Here is a 19,114-nt window from a genome sequence, read left to right on the forward strand (position 1 = left end):
CTCAGATTATTTGTATCTAGTCCTATGTCCTTTCACAAACTGAAAGCTTTTGGAGATCTGAAAGCTTTTGCAGAGTTGAAAGCCTTTGGAGAGACAAATTTGAAAACTGCAGGATTTTAAAGTTAATAAGTTGAATAGAGCTTGCAATTGTCCAAGCTTAACTGAAACTGAATACCAAAAAAACTGAATTTCAAGGGTAAAGTTTTTGAAATTCAGATTCAAATCACAGCATTTGAAGCATTTTAAAGCCTTACAATTCAATTTAAAAACAGTACATACAATTTCAATTTATGAAAATTCATTTATTAAATCCAAATGCAGTTGTCTGGTGACATAATATTTACTTCATACTACAGTACCAATCAGACCTGTGTCAAATATGAATTTGTTTTGGATTCAAATACTTTTCTGTGCTCTATTGATCTTTCCTGGCAAAACTGAGCCTGCCAATATGACCAGGTGGGGTTTGCACTTTTTGAGAGCACTTCATGGGTTCCAATACACCAGACAAGATCAGTAAAGCATAGTATTTGAATCCAAAGCAAATACGTATTTGACCCAGGTCTGGTACCAATTTTTCATCTTCTTTCTTATCTTGTAGTTGCTTTGTGCAGTCATTCAAACTAAACCACGTGGGCTTCTACAGATAATCTACAACAATACAAACAAACAATAATATGTGCTGGTATTTTCCTGTTAAATATACTTTATTTCATAAACTTACAACTGATTTAAGGACAAGAACATTTTTCAAAATTAAAATTAGAATGAAATAATTACATTTATGTTAAAAAAAAAAGCTGTAAATACGGGAAAAAAACATTTTATAGAAGGAAAGAACATGGCAAAGAATAGTTTTTGCTAAAATATGATAAACAAAGTTGTTCAGTTACAGAGTCATAAAAATGTCACACTGTGCGCAGTGATCCTCCTTTTTTTACGGTCTATCACTTCATAGTGTGAGTAAGCCAAAGCCTTTCATTATTCTTTTTTACCATAGTGCAGTCCTGCTTCAAATGAAGGTGAGCCAGGAGATACTGAACTGACCTCATGATTTCCAGAAGGTTAAACCAACAACTGCCTGTCATACTATTTATCGCATGTAGAGCATGCTGAACTAGGAACCCTTCGTATCACTTTCGCTTTCCCAGTATAGCTTTGTTTGCTACCAGTTAACTGAAGCAGGTAGTCATTGTCTTGTAACACATGACTGCATGGGAAGCTACACCTTGTGTTTGCATAAAGGTGTCATGTAGAAAAGTTGTTAATAAACAAAATGATGTTTGGATAAAAAGCAGTTCTACAAAAAGGTCATAACTGAGAGAAATGTACCATCCCCCATGCTCAAATTGCCCAGTCAGCTGAGGTCGTAAACCGCCCAGACCCCACTCATTGCAGGAGCTTCACCATGTAGGGCCCCTCCAGCACGTAGCCCATCTTCCTGTAGTAATTCCTGGTTCCCACACCTAAACAGAAGCACATTAATATTTTAGGATTTATCAACAATTTGTCTCTACAAAAATAATCAATCCTTAATGGGGCGGTACAAAACAGTTTAAGGTTTACAAAAGAGAAAGAAAACCGAAAAGTTTTTAAAAATTTGGGAATCGGGTCCCCTAAAAACAGAGGTTTATAAAACGGTCTTATAGAGGCTTGTGGGGGGGGGCGGGGTGGTTATGATACCAATGTCTGTAATTAATTAACTTAAATCCTTTTCATCATACAGCTTTAATATGGCTAAAATAATTGCATGTGACCCTGGAGCCCTGCTATGATGACAGGGAACAAACTCTGCAGTTTCAAAACCAATGCAAATATCACAAGTGGTCTACAATTACCATGGGGTCACAAAATACTGCTATGTTATGCCATTAATATGTTGTTGATACCCCCTAAAAATCAGGTTTAAAAATGTTCCCATGACTTTTTCAATGCAGTGATCCTGACACAAGACCACTCATCCTGTTGGTAATTTTGAGATGTGTGCTTTTATAATTTGATGGCTGTTGAATTTATTAAATTTGAATGACTCCTCAAAATTCTGATGAATTGTCCATAGACTTAACATGGAAGAGACACAATGCGTACTTATAAATCAGGCTTGAATAACAAGTGTTTTATCTAGAGCCACCGCACATAGACAGCGGATAGGCAAACTGGGAGTAGCAGCCAGTCATGCTGATTCCATCCAAAGTGGCGAGCACTCAACACGTAACCAGATGTATCCAGTAAAGCAAGGGGTGAAATCACATAACTAGCTAGCCATTTCAGTTAATGTTAGCTACTATACACTGTCTTTGCTAGCGGTTGGCTTAACAATTAGTGGGGCGACTAATGTTATCTTTTCAGTAGGATCTTTTGAACCTGCGGGTATTACGTGGTATGATGTATGAACGCTCTACATTTTTTATTAATCAAGGAAATGCTTTTTGTAGTTATTATATTATCACTATGGCTAGGTGTCTGTAACAGAAAGTACTGGTTGAAATATTGGTCACATAGCCATGGAAAAGTTGTTGAAAATCATAGAAAACCGAAAAAAGCAGCAAAATTATATTTATTAAAACAATTTATTAAATAAATTAATACACTATAAGACCAAAGGTCTCTGGACACCTCTTAGTCTGGGGCTGTTTTTCATGGTTTTGGCTAGGCCCCTTCATTCCAGGGAAGGCAAATCTTAATGCTACAGCATACAAACACATTCTAGATGATTCTGTACTACCTGAACAGTTTTGCGAAGGCCCTTTCCTGTTTCGGCATGACAATGCCCCTGGACACACAGCGAGCTCCATATAGAAATGGTTTTGTGGAGAACCTGACTGGCCTCCACAAAGCCTTGATCTCCACCCCATCCAACACCTTTGGGATCAATTGGAAAACCAACTGTGAGCCAGTACCCAATCAGTTTCTGACCTCACTAATGCTCTTCTGGCTGAATGGAAGCAAAACCCTGCAGCAGTGCTCCAAAATCTAGTATAAAGCCTTCCCAGAAGAGTGGAGATCTCTTTTTTAGCAGCAAAGCACGGACCAACTCCATATTAATGACCATAATTTTGGATGAGATATTGGATGTCAGGTGTCCAACATACTTTTGGCCATGTAGTGTACCTCAATTTAATTGTGGGTTAATTGTCCCTTTAAATATGCACGTATATGGTCATAACACAAACTAGAGTGGTATGGACTACCTAATGTTAGCCCATATGTTTCTGTGAAAATCATAGCCAAAATGATCTAACGTATGTCAACGATCGAAAAAGATGTAGTGACCCCGATCACTAGGGGTAAAAAAAAAAAAAAACACATGATAATGTCGCAGGAGAACAAAGCCAGGTAAGAAAAAAAAAAAAAAAAAGGAAATGGTGTTTTAATGAGAACTGGAAGGTCGATTATTATCATAACATAACGTAACATAAGACGAGAACAGGCCATTCAGCCCAACACCGCTCATCTATCCCTACCACTAAACTGTACTTAAAGTAATAATCTCGAAGATTTTCATTAAAATAAATGTCTGTTAAGTCACTATCTATCGACAAAATTAGGTAAAACAACGGTGATTAAGCATATTATTATATTAATTAATATTATTATTATTATTTATGATTAAAGAACTGGGCGTCTGTGGTGACATTCCCGGGAAAAAATCACAAGTGGTGCATAGTTAGTGACGCATTTTCCATCACCCATCAGTGGTTGGTCCGCCAGAGAGGGTAGGCGGAGCTAACGCAACAGGCTTACTCTTCAACTCACTTGTGTGTGAGCGGCATACTGTTTTTTCCGGTGTCTGCCAGCGTTACAATAACAGAGAAGGAGGGGGGGTGGTTATGGAACCCTAAAAAGTTTTTGTGTAACATGAGAGGTCATATTATTTGTTGATGTAGATTTCGTATTACATTTGATGATAATGTAACGTTACTAAATTACATAGCTATTTGCACAGCTAATGCTAGCTACCGGACCATGTCAAGAAAGGCAACATTAGTTTAGACAACGTTGCGCACAGTATCCATCTCTCATATCAGGTAACGTTGCATTAGCTAGCTAGCTAATGTAAATAACACAATCTAATGTCAGCTAACAATTATAAAAAACGTTAGCTAACGCTACCGACCGGTACCGACCTCGCAAATTGTCTCTCGAATGCAGTGCTACCTTGTGCAACGTTGCAGTGTAGCTAAGTAAAGGCCAGTTCAGATCAATGATTCGCAACGAGACTGGATGCAACTTGCAAAATTCCAAGACGTCTGATTGTAAACGTTCTAAAACTGCACTTGGCGATTAGACCCCAGGCAACGGCTTCAGACGCTCTGCAACTAACCAGTTCACACCTCTGCAATTTTCTCTGCAACATTCTGAAACCGTTTCGTCTCGTTGCTTAATGTTACCGTTATTTACATTGCCATCAAGTTCACAATGATTGGAATAAAGCCGGGGTATAGGTGGAGCAGAGCCGGGTCTGATTTCTGTGTAAAGATGTCAAGCCGAAGAAAACTAAATAAAAGAATATGGCAGTATGGATTAGCGTTGTTATTATTTTATTACGCTTCCTCATATGCTCCTTCAGCCTTGATGCCCTTTTTTGATGAAATCTCCTTTGTTTTTCATTTATTTTTCTTGTTCTGATTGCTAATTTAACACCCAGTTCATCTTTATCCTCAAACAGTTTAGCTAGCAAAACCAGAAACACCAAGGGTAACATTGTGAAAGGCGGTTGTTTCAAAAATATCACGCAACAATCATTCACGAAAAAGACTGTTTATTGTGCATTGTGTGAGATAAATAATTGCACGAACCACAGCGAATCCTGCAAATTCTTCTCTGCAGTGTAAACACGTTCATACCGGGCAAAAGGTGGATAAAGAACATTTGTGGAAATTGATCATCACTAATTCTACCTGTCTGCTACAGCATTTTAACCCGGCTCAGCAGTGTAAAGACAGCTTAAGTTAGCTGAATGTTAGACAATGAATGAGTATGTACATAACGTTACTTTTATAACAACCATTTTTTATTCAGTAAATAGTAGGCTAAGTGTTATAGTTGGCGTGGCCCACTAGGTACCAACTGACTGACGTCACACAGGCGACACTGGTTGGATCCGGTTGGATCTATGGGAAGTGAGGTCCAAAAACACACCTGCAATTACCACTTCTCGCCATTGGTACCGCCAAAGAGAACGAAACGGAAATCTTCGAGATTGTAACTTTAATGCTTAGTTTACCTAAAAACTAGATAGTATCTAACACTGTATCAAGCCGGGCCTTGAATACCCCCAGTGTTTCTGCCTCCACTACATGTCCAGGCAAGCTAGAATAATTGCCTGTAGTTCACTTTGTTAATCCCTTTAATAAATGTAAAAGCCTCAATAAAATCTCCCCTAAGTCTCCTTTTACTAAGCTTGAAATGTCCAAGCATCTCAAGCCTTTCCTCATAACACTTATCTTTTATACCCGGAATCAATCCGGTTGCCCGTCTTTGGACCTTTTCCAGCGCCTCTACATCTTTCTTATAGTACGGTCCCCAGAACTGCACACAATACTCTAAATGTGGCCGGACAAGGGTATTGTATAGGGTGAGTATGATCTCCTTAGATTTATACTCAATACTCTTGGCTATGTATCCCAGCATCCTGTTGGCATTTTTTTACTGCTACAGCACATGATAGGCTTTGATCAACTATTAATCCCAGGTCTTTTTCTACATGTGCACATTCTAATTTTGTACCACCCATAAAGTAATCCTGCCCTATGTTTTTATTCCCCACATGTAGAACTTTACATTTAGTTATATTGAATTTCATTTGCCAGGTTTCTGGCCACTTCAGGATTCTGTTTAAATCTTCTTGGATTACTTTAGTAGATTCCAAACTGTTGGCTAAACCTCCCAGTTGTGTATCATCTGCAAATTTAACTAGTGTACTTTCAATGTCCGTGTCAAGGTCATTTATGTAAATGAGGAAGAGCAGTGGACCCAGCACCGATCCCTCTGGAACTCCATTTCCCACAATACCCTGCTCAGATAAGATCCCTCCTAGTACTACCCTTTGTGTTCTATCCCGTAACCAGTTCTGAACACACTCTGAAATGCCTTCTGTAATTCCTACTGTCCTCATTTTGATAATGAGTTTGTCATGTGGTACCTTATCAAATGCTTTTTGGAAATCTAAGTATATAATATCATAAGCCCTGCTCCCATCCAGACACTAGGTAGCTTCCTCAAAGAATGTCAAAAGGTTTGTCAGGCATGACCTTCCCTTGCAAAAACCATGTTGACTATCCCTTAGGACAGGGGTCCTCAATCTTATCCAAAAAGGGTCGGTGTGGGTGTAGGCTTTCATTCCAACCAAGCAGTAACACACCTGATTCTACTGATCAACCACTAGAGTCTTTGATAAGGACCTTGATTATTAGAATCAGGTGTGTAAAAGCTTGGTTGGAACAAAAGCCTGCACCCACACCAGCCCTTTCTGGATGAGACTGAGGACCCCTGCTTTAGGATGTTATTATTTTCAAGAAATAATTCTAGTTTGTCTCTAATGATAGATTCAAGTATTTTACAGCAAGGTAAACTGACAGGCCTGTAGTTTCCTGGATCAATACAGTCCCCTTTCTTATATATTGGTATTACATTACCCATGTAATGTAATACCAATTATATTGTAATGTAATTATATTACATTACCCATTATGTTTCCAGTCATTCGGTATTCCTCCACTTTATAAAGACTGTCTAAAAATACTTGCCAGTGGTTAAAAAAATGATCTCACTTAACTCTTTTAGTACCGTTGGGTATATGCCATCAGGGCTTGCCGCTTTTTTTGTCTTTAGTTTATGTAATTTATATAATACTTCTATATCCCCTATCTCAATATCTGCCAAGACATTCTGAGTATTGAATATGCCTTCCGGCCTATTAGTAACCTCTTCTCTGGTAAAACTCTCAACAAAGTAACTCTCAACAAAGCTCCTAAAGCAACCTCTGAGTATGAAGCCAGACATAAAAATATAAAAATAAACTCCCTCGCAGGGAAAAGAAAGCCTGAGGGGGCTAAAGGGGACCAGAGCTCCGCTGCGCAGGTTTACTGCTCAACACCACGGTGTATATATCAGATTTTGGGAATGTGATCCATGACCCCAGTCTAACCAATAACTATAATAAATAAAACGAATTTTCCCTTACAGTTTGCCGTAATTGGCAGGATACATCTGGTCTTTTAATCTATTTGTCTTTTGGTCACTGTCACAAATTTTCCCTTACAGTTTGGTGCTATTGGCAGGATAACAGATTTTCCTTCACAGTTTTGGTGTAGTCAGCAGGATAACAAATTTTTCTTTACAGTTTTGGCATAGTCGGCAGGATAACAAATTGTCCTTTACGGGGCAAAGGACAATTCAATACAATAATATACAATAAACTATGTGAGGGCATATGTGTGTTTGTGTGTGTGTGTTAGCCTGGGCACGCATGCACGAAGGTATGTCAGAAGTGTTGCATGTTCTCTTGCATGTGGAGCTGCACAACGTGGGGAGTGCGCACCATGGACACGTGTGTAAGGAGGACAAAGAAACAAAATAAAGTCTATACATTGAGTGGTTTTTAAAACTAGCGAAAGGTAGTGGTTAAGCAATGGCACATGAAGCGTACCAAACGGATAAAAAATAAAACTGTATAGTTAACGGTGTGTGTTTATCGAGATCAGCATGCTGTGTTATGACCAGTTAGTAGATCTGTTCTGTCTGTGATATATATTAAAACTAACGCAGCGAAGTGGATGGCTTACAGCCAACCAAAAGGAAATGGTAAAATACGTATTAACCATTAAAGGAGTAACATGGTGGTTTTCACACTTTCTCGGTTTTATGTGCTATTTGCACAAGAGGCATTGAAGAAACACGATGAGTAAAGTATTAAATATGTCCGTTCTTTATTTTTGGAGAAATATGCGTTTTAAATTTATCGTCCTATTTTCAGCTGGTTGATAATGTTATCAACTTAGTGCGAAACAAGTACAGTAACCACTCCCCATTCCACGCCCCGTAAAGAAATCTGACTGGACACACCGTCCTGCTAGAAGTGTGCTGTGAAGTTTAGGTAGCAAACAACAAGGCTGAATCCTTCTTATGTAATTTACATAGAAATTATACGCTCAGATCGCCTAGTTTCACTCACTGTGGCCAAGCGGAATCGATAACGTTTCAGAAAATATATAACTTTAAAAGGCTTAATTCAATCTTCTACTGGGACTTGTGCCGTTTATTGAGGGTGTGAAAGAAAATTTTGGTGCCGCTGACTATAATCGAATGTTTTTCAGATTTACTGTTCGATTGAGCAAGTATCATTCAAAGTACCTTTTTATGGGTTAGTTCTGTCCGATTGTGCTAGCTACTTCACATTAACCTTGTACGGCGATCAGTAAAGGCTAACAGCACAGCACTGAACTATTGTCACTTCTATCACCACTGTAATGAACTAAAAAAAAAAAAAAAAAAGGCGACAAACTAGCTTTTCTGTGAGAAATATATTGTCGAGCTCACTTGCATACACTGCTGGTGACATTCTAAAACTACGTTTTGCCATCCCTACAGTCAGTCAGATTGCTGTGATAGCTCATGGACAACTCGTGACCCATAGATTGTGCCGCTGGCTTACAGACAATGCAAATATTTGACTAACATTAGGTTCACTTATTAGAGTACCTTTTAAGGACTATTAGACTATCTCTGGTTGGTTATATTCATTTATAGCTAGCTAGCTAACGTTAGCTAGATATTTAGTTTGCTTTCATAATGTAAGGTGATCGATAACGTTAGCTAGCTAGTTTGCTTTCATAAGGACGTTATAGTTGTGGTTTTATCTTAACTTGGCAAAAATTATTATTGTATATAAGTCAACGTCTTTAGCTGTCGATACTTGATATACTAAGTTAGCTAGCTTGTGAAAATTCAGTCTCCCAAGATAAACTCGTCATGGAGGTAGCTATGGTAACGGGGCACGGTCTGTCAATCATAGCTAACTGACAGTTCTCATTACCACGCCCAGACAGTTTGGGTGAACTTTTATAGTGGGAAATCTAGGCTTAGAAAAATATGTTTTAAAATACATTTAAATGACTGAAAAAAATTAGGCACATATATTTTGTTGTTGCCTAAAGACAACTGGCAAGTGTTACATTCAACCACCATGTTACTCCTTTAACAGAGTTATGTATATTTGGTCACTATATGCTCTTCCAGCCTTGCTTGAGTCCTTTAGATTGGTTCCATCGTCAGAATGCTTTCTGGTTTCCAGTGCAAAATCTGTAGGAGTTGGGTGTGGAAATGGGGAAGCCGTTCGCCCTTTTCTTCAGTTCCAAGACACGCAGCTTGACACTTGCCACAGGCCGCTCGTCCGTTGTGTGTGGCTCTCCTGGTTGTTCTTTGACCACCATTAATCGCGTAGCCTCCGAAGCGCCTTGTTCCTCCCATGGCTGGTAGCTGAGGGTATACATGAGATAGCCTTGCGAACTGTTGCTGCTGCACATGAGTGTGCGGGCTGCATGTGAGTGGGAGGTGGAAGAAGGGTGGCGAGTCCAGAGAGAGAGAGAATGGAACCGAGCACAAGTAAAATGAAACAGGGAGTGTGAAACAAAGGTGTTTTTTGAAGGTGGCGCATTTCAAATTTACAGTAAGCCAATACTGTAACTGGAAAGTTGTGGTAGGAGGTGTAGTTAAAAGTGTTACCCTTTGAGGTGGACATGTGGGCTTGAGTCTTTTGTAGTCCATGGTACTGACAGCAGTTTGCTTTACCCTGTACTCTGCAAAAGAGGCCTTGGGGCTTAGGCAAGCTGCCAGTGAATGTGTCAAAAACACCAAAGCAAGACACAAGCTCACCTGAGATGACTGCAAGCTTCCCAGAGCCATGCTCCTCTTGGGCGATCCTTTCTGCCTCCTCCATTAGCATCATCCCAAAGCCCTGTGAAAGGAGCAGAGCAGGAGTGTGCTGACTACACTTACGACTTTACTTGAAGCATGTTTGAGTGATTGACCACCCACCAAGCCAATAAGATATTCATAAATGGTTTAGCATGGTGAATGACATGGTGAGCTCTGAAACATGAAACGGAGAAATGGAGTGAACATAAAACCATAAAATCATGAAGCATCTACAAAAGAAACAGGCCTGGCCTGTGTGTACCTGGTGCTGGAACTTGCTGGGGTCGCGGCTGCTGACAGGCACTACACTGCCGTAGACGTGCAGTTCACGCACAATGGAGACACCGCCCTTTAGCTCGGGGCGGAACGACTGAGGGGAGCAGCGACGCAGACGCAGCAGGCCAATCAGGATGTCCTGCTCCGGGTCCTCGTATGATAGGAATGTCTCCCAGCCCTCGTTTGCTACATAGTCTCTGCGCACTAACTCAACCTGTGACAAATACACACACACACACACACAGCAAGCATACACACACACAGCATATAAAACACACAGTCTAATATTACACTACATAATATTTATGAGATCAGTATAGCTGACCATGTTCAACAGGAAACACATCACACTCTATATGGACCCAAAAGATGCAGCTTTAATTAATAAAACAAGATCCCACAGACAGCACACTCAGGTGTGCAGTGGAAGTCCCAAGTGTTCATTGAGTGTTATGACTGCTTTCAGCTTATCACAAACACCTTCACTCCTCTTTATACACTTCCTGTCTGATAATTAGGGGTTAACATCAGCACAGTACAATACATAATCCCTCCCAAATGCATAATCAATGAATGGGCACTTAATGTAGAACTTAATATAAAATATTGCCTGCAACAAGTCAGTTTTTGTCTGATTTACACATGAAAATACGACAAATGTAAGTTGAGCTTGAGTGAAGGATACACAGTACCCTCCTCCCTCTCAAAAAAGGAAAACATTTCATGTATACAAATCTCATAACTGGTGCTGGGGAACTCTAAAACATAGAATTCCACATATCTGAGGAACTTAATGATTTCTATTGATTTCAGGAATTTTTACAGCAGTTACACAATTTTGTCTTCAGCAGCAAAATGGACAAAGCTCTATTGTTTTACATTAAATGGAACTTTACCAGATGGTCTTATCTACAGCTATACATATTACTTCATTCAAACAATTTAAGAAGAGAAGCAATGCTCCAGAAACGGATCACTAAACACCAGACAACAGTCTTGGTGTATTCCAATCCCTGCTTGAAATAGATCCAATTCTCCACCGCTGCCTCAATACCTGTATATTGAATCAGACAAGATGGCTTACAGTACCTGGTAAGGCCGCACTTTGTGATGGATCTCCTGGATCCCCACCTCCCTGGTTCTGACATCACGACACTAGAAAAAATTAATGGTGAGCTGGGACAAGTGGTGCTAAAATGTGTAACTAAGGCGTCATCTGCCCACTGCAGTGATGACAGAGTGATTGTCAGGCCGGTGGGTCTCAAAATGAAGTGCTTATGAATTTCATTGATTGTAGAAGGACTGGAAATAGTTGAAATAACCAGAAATTATCACAAAGGGATGTATCCACTACATATCCACCAAATATCTATTCAAAGTAATGTCAATAACTATACACGTTTCAAATCTGTATTGAAAAAAACCTCAAGATTGTATGAGCAGAGTTGAGAGCACCACCTCACCACCCCTCCCATTTCCACAAAACGGGAAATATGAGGTCCTACATATAGCCCACCGCAGCCTAGCTCATAAATTAAAACAATTAGCAATAGTCTATACCAAACTTCTCACTATTTTCCAACACATGCTTTGATACAAATAACCTTCAAGGTGACTACAGGTACATTTCTGCACTGAAATAACTAACAGTCTATGTTCTGCACTATTCACAGGCAGCAGGCACCCTCTTGTGGTTAATATTAGTAAATTGCCTATTTTAGTATATAGCCTAAGGTTAAGAAAGAAATGTTGCTAAGTTAAAAGATACTTTATGATGAGACCTTTAAATAGTTTCATTTTTAAGATGAGGTTAATGTCACAGCTTTCTGTTTCTTTCTGACTTCGTTAGCCTTGAGAGGATACATATGCAAATGACAGCAGCCTATTCACTTCTTACAAGCCGGATTTACAGCAAGCCTGACAAATGGCTGCAGGTCTGACCACACAGCAAGGTGGTTGATTGTTCCTAAGTGAATTCAGTTGGTTTGATAAGTAACCATAATGAATACGTTTTGTACATATAAACTATTCAAAGAACATCATTGGACTGAAATACAGGTCGAAAAGAAAGAATGCGTAAATAAATAATATTTGTTTAGTGGGGCTCCAGAGGGTACCACCCTCAATGAAATTAGCATGTGGAATAAGGCTGGGAAAAAACAATATTCCAATTTGGAAAAGTTTGGTGCCATTTGGAGAGGAAATTTGGACCCATCTTTGGGAAAACGCATGTCAAATTTTACTGGTTTGTTCCATCCACTCCAAACTTGTATTCCTGTGTTGTACACATCCTGGGCTATGACTGGGGAAAAAAATTTGGTTTCGTCAAGTATCAGAAATACATATAATCACTACAGAATAAATGAAATACAAAACGATTTTTGGATTTATTTGGTCATTTTGGTACAAATGCTTATTTCAAGCTCTGAACCATGTCTGTACTGTATATAATTTTGGAGATAATGGGGTTTACTTACAAAAAGCCTTGGATTTTAAGTGGGGTTTAAGGGGTTAATGTGTGTTAATGTAAAGAAATTAGAAGTTCAATCGTTCTTACAATCTCTAAACCACTGCAGGTCTTTATGAATGCTAGTATAAATATACTAATTCTGACATGCTGTTGTTAGCTTAGGTATATGAAAAAAAACAAACAATGCAAGTTTGTACTTTTACTGTTATTTCTGTGCAGTTTTACAAGAAATGATTGTGCCAGTGAAGTACCAGAACTTCATTTTACGAGTCTGGAACTTCAGTGAAGCTGTTCTCTACCTGCTAACTCTTACAAATGAAACTGTAAGGAGAGCAGAATATTCTATCCATTTTGACAGTGGACAAAACATCTCTATGGGAAAGGATTATTTTTCTCAGACTCAAAGAGGCTGTTTTAGCAGGATATAATACAATTTTCATTTGCCTCAAATGATGAGGAGTTATGCAAAACATATATTGGCCATTACATCAGGTCCTTCATGAAATCCAGGTCTAGGTCCTTCATGAGATCATGGAACCAGTAAGCTGTCTCCAGTTCTTGTATATTTTGATGGTCTGTGGGCGACTCACTTTTCCCCTTGGAGACGTTAAAAAAATTAAAAATCGCGGAAAGCCTCAATATTTGAAAATTATTTTACACTTTTCGATCAAGTGTGTGAAAAAATTAAGGACAGCGGAATACACAGAACTACAGTCTCGCCTTCTGTATAATAACTGTAGGAAAATCATATTCCATTGGCACTACTGCCTGATAGCCCATGTAAGAACACTAGCAATGCAAATTGTACACACCATACAATGCATATATATTGAGATATCTATAAAAATTAGTACTGCACAATCAAACGCCAAATCAAGTTAGCTAGAGTTTGGGGTTTTGCGCATGTCAAAAACGTTTTATTCCAATTACATGCTTGCGCATGTAAACGTACACCTTAATCAGATCAACGTGCATGTAAGCAGTTCATCTGGAATCTTCAATGGGAATTAATGTATTCGGAATGATGAAATATTCTGCATGTAAACGTGGCTAATTGAAGTATGGGTTATGATCTCAATATCAATACTTGATGAATAGTTGTTTTCCGTCAAATGCAATGAAATAATTCTGTTACCCAAGTTAAATAAGTAGTTATATCAGCCATTGATATGTGGTGCTAGTTAACTGCTACACTGGGTAAAAAAAAAAAAAAAAAACTAAAAACTAAAACTTTGTTTAACTGGAAGAGCCAGACAAATGTTTTCCAGGGAGAAGTATTGCATAACACCCAGGCAATTTCATAATGGTGGTCTTATAATAGAAAAAACCATGCCAAACAAGGACAACAACACTTTTTATTCCTCCTAAAATAAATGTGGTAATTTCCCTCACAAACTCACACAATGCAGCTCCAATATCTTCTACGTGCAATGCCTCATATTTGTGCAAGAATTGTTAAGAGGCCAGATTGAGTATTTATTACAGAAACTGTGAAACAAAAGACCTTACGTAATAACTTGGCAACCTTGAATAGTGGCAGAAGAATACTGTAAATCTCGCTAGGTCCTGACCCAAAAAACTGAACGTCTTACATCGAAAATGGATTCCGGCTCCATTCACACAACACTGAAACAGAAAATTGCCAGCACATTTATGAGTGAAGATGCACAGTTGAGGCCAAAAGCTTATACATACACGTAGGCTAAAGACATTCAAACTCAATTTTTCAACTCCACATATTTCATATCACCATACATTTCCTTTGGCAAGTCAATTAGGGCATCTACTTTGTTCACATCCAAGGTAAATTAAAAAAAAATCGATTAGAGACAGATTTATTTCAGCTTTAATTCAATATATCAGAATTCCAGTGGGTCAAAAGTTTACATACACCAAGTTGACTGTCTCTTTAAGCAGTCTGGAAGATTCCATAAATTGATGTATTTTAGAAGCTTCTGATTGGCCAATTGTCATAATTACTCATTAATTGTCACCCGTGGCTGTATTTAAGGGCCTACCTTTAGAGCCACTGCCTTTCAGAGGAGTGTTCTCTGGTCAGATGAAACGATCAGCGCTATGTATGGAGGAAAAAGGGAGAAGCTTTTAATCTGAAGAACACCATCCCAACTGTGAAGCATGGGGGTGGCAGCATCTTGTTGTGGGAGTGTTTTGCTAGAAAAGGGACTGGTGCACTTCAGAAAATAGATGGCATCATGAGGAAGGATTATCTAGAAATACTGAAGCAACACCTCAAAACATCACCTAGAAGGTTACAACTTGGTAGCAACTGGGTCTTCCAGCAGGACAATGATCCTAAGCATACCTTCATAGGTGTACAAAAATGGCTTAAAGACAACAAAATGAAAGTATTGGAGTGGCCTTCACAAAGCACTGACCTGAAGCCCACAGAAAATGTGTGGACTGAACTTAAAAGGCCTGTCTGAGCAAAAATGCCCATAAACCTGACTGAGTTACCCCAGTTCTGTCAGGAGGAATGGGCAAAAATCCTGGCAAATTATTGTGAGAAGCTTATGGAAGGCTACCCCAAGCATTTGATTCAAGTTAAGCAATTAAAAGGCAATCCCACAAAATACTAACAAAGTGTATGTAAACTTTTGATCCACTGAAAATCCGATATAGTACATAAAAGCTGAAATAAATCTGTGTCTTAGCTATAATTTTGAAATTACCTTTTATAGAAATAAAGTAGATACCCAAATTGACTTAACACAGGAAATGTATGGTAACATGACATGTGTGGAGTCATGAATTAAGTTTGAAGCCTTTAGCCTAGGTGTATGCAAACCTTTGGATTCAATTGTAATGGCCCTTTTGATGTGAAAAATATTGAGAAAAATTCCCACTAATGTGAGAAAAATATTCAAACTATTCAGGGTATTCAACAAATTCAGCTATTCATAATTTCCATCATTCAATAAATATGCAAATTCAACACATCAAATACAATGCATCAAATTTAGCTTATCATTTGGTGGCTATCAAAACCTACTATTTAGCCTTACCAGTTTGACAGTAACAGAACATAACTCAACCTATTGGGATGTGCTTCGGCAATAAACCAATGCAATGCTACTTGCTTTGGCAATAAACCAATGCAATGCTACTTTTGATGAACCTTCATCTTCTTGGGTGGGGCTCCAATTGGAGGCGGCCCATAGCACAGGAGGTTGTCTGGCAGTCAAAGGGTTGCCGGGTTCCCCCGCTCTGGGCGTGTCGAAGTGTCCCTGGGCAAGACACCTAACCCCTAATTGCTCCCAACGAGCTGATTGGTGCCTTGCATGGCAGCCTTTCACCGTTGGCGTGTGAGTGTGTGTGAATGGGTTAATAAGAGGCATCAGTTGTAAAGCGCTTTAGATAAAAGCGGTATATAAATGCAGTCCATTTACCAAAGAAAACTCACGCACTGACAAACATAAGACATAAGACAGGCTGAAACTTACTTGCTATAACTATTCAGAGGGCAGCACACCAGCTTTAAGTCTCTTTTATACATATTGTAAAGAGTGTATGGGGTTGACAGTGATTACATTATAGTTGTGTGTAGTGGACTGTAGTTGAGAGAGGGTTTCACCTCTGTGCCCATGTCCTTCATACGTGCGAGGGCCAGCTCTCTCAGGTTCCCATGCTCCACGCCAGAGCTCACCAATGGCATGGGGATGTCCCTGTGGAGAAGGGTTAAAGCGCATCAGCCGTTCAATGAGTGCCATTTAGCCTTCTTGCTGTGACCGAGTCCGAGCTGCATTTCCATCAATGCCAAAGACCATAAATTAATAATTATAGTAATGGCTTGCACTTATTTTGAGATTTCCTCAAACTGAAAGCGCTTTACAGTGATGAGGGAGAAACTTCTAAACCACCACCCACTTGGGTGATGCACAACAGCCATTTTGTGCCAGAACACTCAGCTGAGGTGACTGAATAATTTTATCCAATTAAATAGGGGGATTATTGGGATGCAGGTTGAGGAACTTAGCCAGGACACTGGGGAACCCCCTACTCTTTGCGATAACCCTTAATGACCACAGTGAGTCAGGACCTCAGTTTAACATCTCACTTAGTATCTCCTTCAGTACAGTGTCCCCATCACTGCACTGAGGCACTGGGGCTTATTTTACCAGAGAGAAGATTGCACCCCTACTGGCCCACCAACACCACCAGCAGCACCTTGTTTCTTTTTTCCAAGGAGGTCTACCATCCAAGTACTAACCAAGCCCACGCCGCTTAGCTCCAGCCATTCAGCAGGAGCAGGGTGGTATGGCTGCTTGCCATATAATATTATTTTAATTAAAAAGGCCATTATTGTAAACCAGGGCTTCTCAAACTCTGGACCAAGGTCCGGTTCCGGACCGAACTGCAAATCAATCCGGACCATCCCTGTGTTGCATTAGATGTAAATTAATGTAGGAATATATTTTCTTGCCCTGGCTGCCAAGAGAGGGAATAAACAATCGGTTCCGGTGCGCCATGGAAAGGTTGCACTGACAATGGCTCCGCAACCAACTCGTAGCTCTTTGTTTATTATCTTGTTTATTATTATTTTTATTGTTTTTATCTTTGCACATACTGCACTGTCGCTCATACAGTATGATCGACAAGCACTTTTGGGAGTTTGTTCGGCACTGGACACTAACTTTTTTTCAACTTACCGGAGTACGTGCTGCGACCCCTACCGCCGCTGTGTTTACCAATACGCCGACGAAGGAGAAAGAAAAGAGGCAAACGTGCCGGTATCCTATGCAGATCTCGGATGAGACACTGCAATCCACTGTTACCGAGCATTTTACTGGCAAATGTTCAATCCCTAGATAACAAAATGGACGAACTACACGCACGGATTAACTTCCAGCGGGACATTGCAAACTGCTGCGTGCTGGCGTTTACTGAGACCTGGCTAGACCCTACGGTGCCTGACTCGGCTGCTACCCCGGCTGGATTTTCCATCTATCGGCAGGACAGAACTACAGAGTCAGGTAAACGCAGAGGCGGAGGGGTCTGCATTATGGTTAACTCTCGCTGGGGTACGGATGTAGCAGTACTCGCTAAACTCTGCTCACCAGACTTGGAGCTCTTAACTATAAAAGTCCGTCCCTTCTACCTCCCTCGGGAATTCAGCTCCGCTATAATCACAGCAGTCTATATACCCCCGCAGGCGGATAAAACGCGCGTGCTAGAAGACCTTTACGCAGTAATCAATGGACTAGAGAACCCTCACCCTGAGGCAGATTCTATTGTTGTTGGCGATTTCAATAGGGCTAATATGAGGAAAGTTTTGCCTAAATATCACCAGCACATTAATTTTCCTACCCGTGGTAACCAGACTCTTGACCATTGTTATTCTCAAATACGGGACAGCTATAAACCCCTCCCCCGCCCTGCCTTTGGCAAGGCGGATCACACCTCCGTTCTTCTCCTCCCAACCTACAGACAACGGCTAAAACAGGAAAAACCGGTTTTTCGGGCAGTTCAACGCTGGAGTGAGGAATCCATTGCCACCCTCCAGGACTGTTTTGAAACCACAGACTGGCAGATGTTCTGTGTTGCAGCTGATGGGGACATTGATGAATACACAGACTCTGTCTCAGCCTACATCTCCAAGTGCACTGATGATGTCATCCCGAAAGTCAATGTCAGGACCTTCCCCAATCAGAAGCCCTGGGTTAATGGTGATGTCCGTGCTAAGCTCAGAGCACGGTCCTCTGCCCATAGCTCTGGGGACCTGGAGGCCTTGAGGAAGTCCAGATATGACCTACGGAAAGCCATCAGAGATGCCAAAAGAGCCTACAGGGACAAGTTGGAATCTAATTACCACAGTTCCGACCCAAGACGCATGTGGTGTGGACCGCGTTCCATCACAGACTACAAAGGGAGAAATAGCAGTGATGCCCAGCCCGCTGCCTCTCTTCCAGACGAGCTCAACACCTTCTACGCACGGTTTGAGGCAAGCAACGCCATCCCTACTGTAAGGCTAGATGAGGACCAGGACGACTGCACTCTGTCCCTATCTACGGCTGACGTGAGGAGAGCTTTTAAAAGAGTAAACCCTCGGAAGTCACCAGGGCCAGATGGCATTCCAGGCCGTGTCCTCAGAGCGTGCGCCGACCAGCTAGCGGAGGTATTCACCTCTATATTCAACCTCTCCCTGAACCAGTCTGCAGTCCCCACCTGCTTCAAACAGACTATCATTGTTCCTGTACCAAAGAAACCTGCCATCTCCTGCTGGAATGACTACCGCCCTGTAGCACTGACCTCCATCATCATGAAGTGCTTCAAGCGGCTAGTCAGGACCCACATCTGCTCCTTTCTTCCTGACACCTTGGACCCCCTTCAATTCGCATAGATCTACAGACGACGCCATCGCCCTTACAGTGCACACCGCCCTCTCCCACCTGGACAAGGGAGACACTTATGTGAGGATGCTGTTTATAGACT

General features: G+C 40.5%; 1 protein-coding gene across 2 annotated transcripts in view; it reads right to left on the reverse strand.

Moving 5' to 3' along the window:
• Window positions 1-281: 281 nt before the first annotated feature.
• The window catches only part of elp3 (elongator acetyltransferase complex subunit 3), a 122,858-nt gene continuing 104,025 nt past the window's right edge, over window positions 282-19,114 (reverse strand). For both annotated transcript variants that reach the window (XM_064341070.1, XM_064341069.1), the window contains 5 exons: window positions 16,257-16,347; window positions 11,284-11,349; window positions 10,181-10,408; window positions 9,877-9,958; window positions 282-1,466 (listed from right to left, as the gene is read on the reverse strand). In XM_064341070.1, the coding sequence (XP_064197140.1) occupies window positions 1,390-1,466; window positions 9,877-9,958; window positions 10,181-10,408; window positions 11,284-11,349; window positions 16,257-16,347 (544 nt within the window). In that variant the 3' untranslated portion in view covers window positions 282-1,389. The remainder of the gene's footprint in view (window positions 1,467-9,876; window positions 9,959-10,180; window positions 10,409-11,283; window positions 11,350-16,256; window positions 16,348-19,114) is intronic.

Source organism: Anguilla rostrata, chromosome 6 (genome assembly GCF_018555375.3).
Source record: "Anguilla rostrata isolate EN2019 chromosome 6, ASM1855537v3, whole genome shotgun sequence".
Lineage (NCBI taxonomy): Eukaryota > Metazoa > Chordata > Actinopteri > Anguilliformes > Anguillidae > Anguilla > Anguilla rostrata.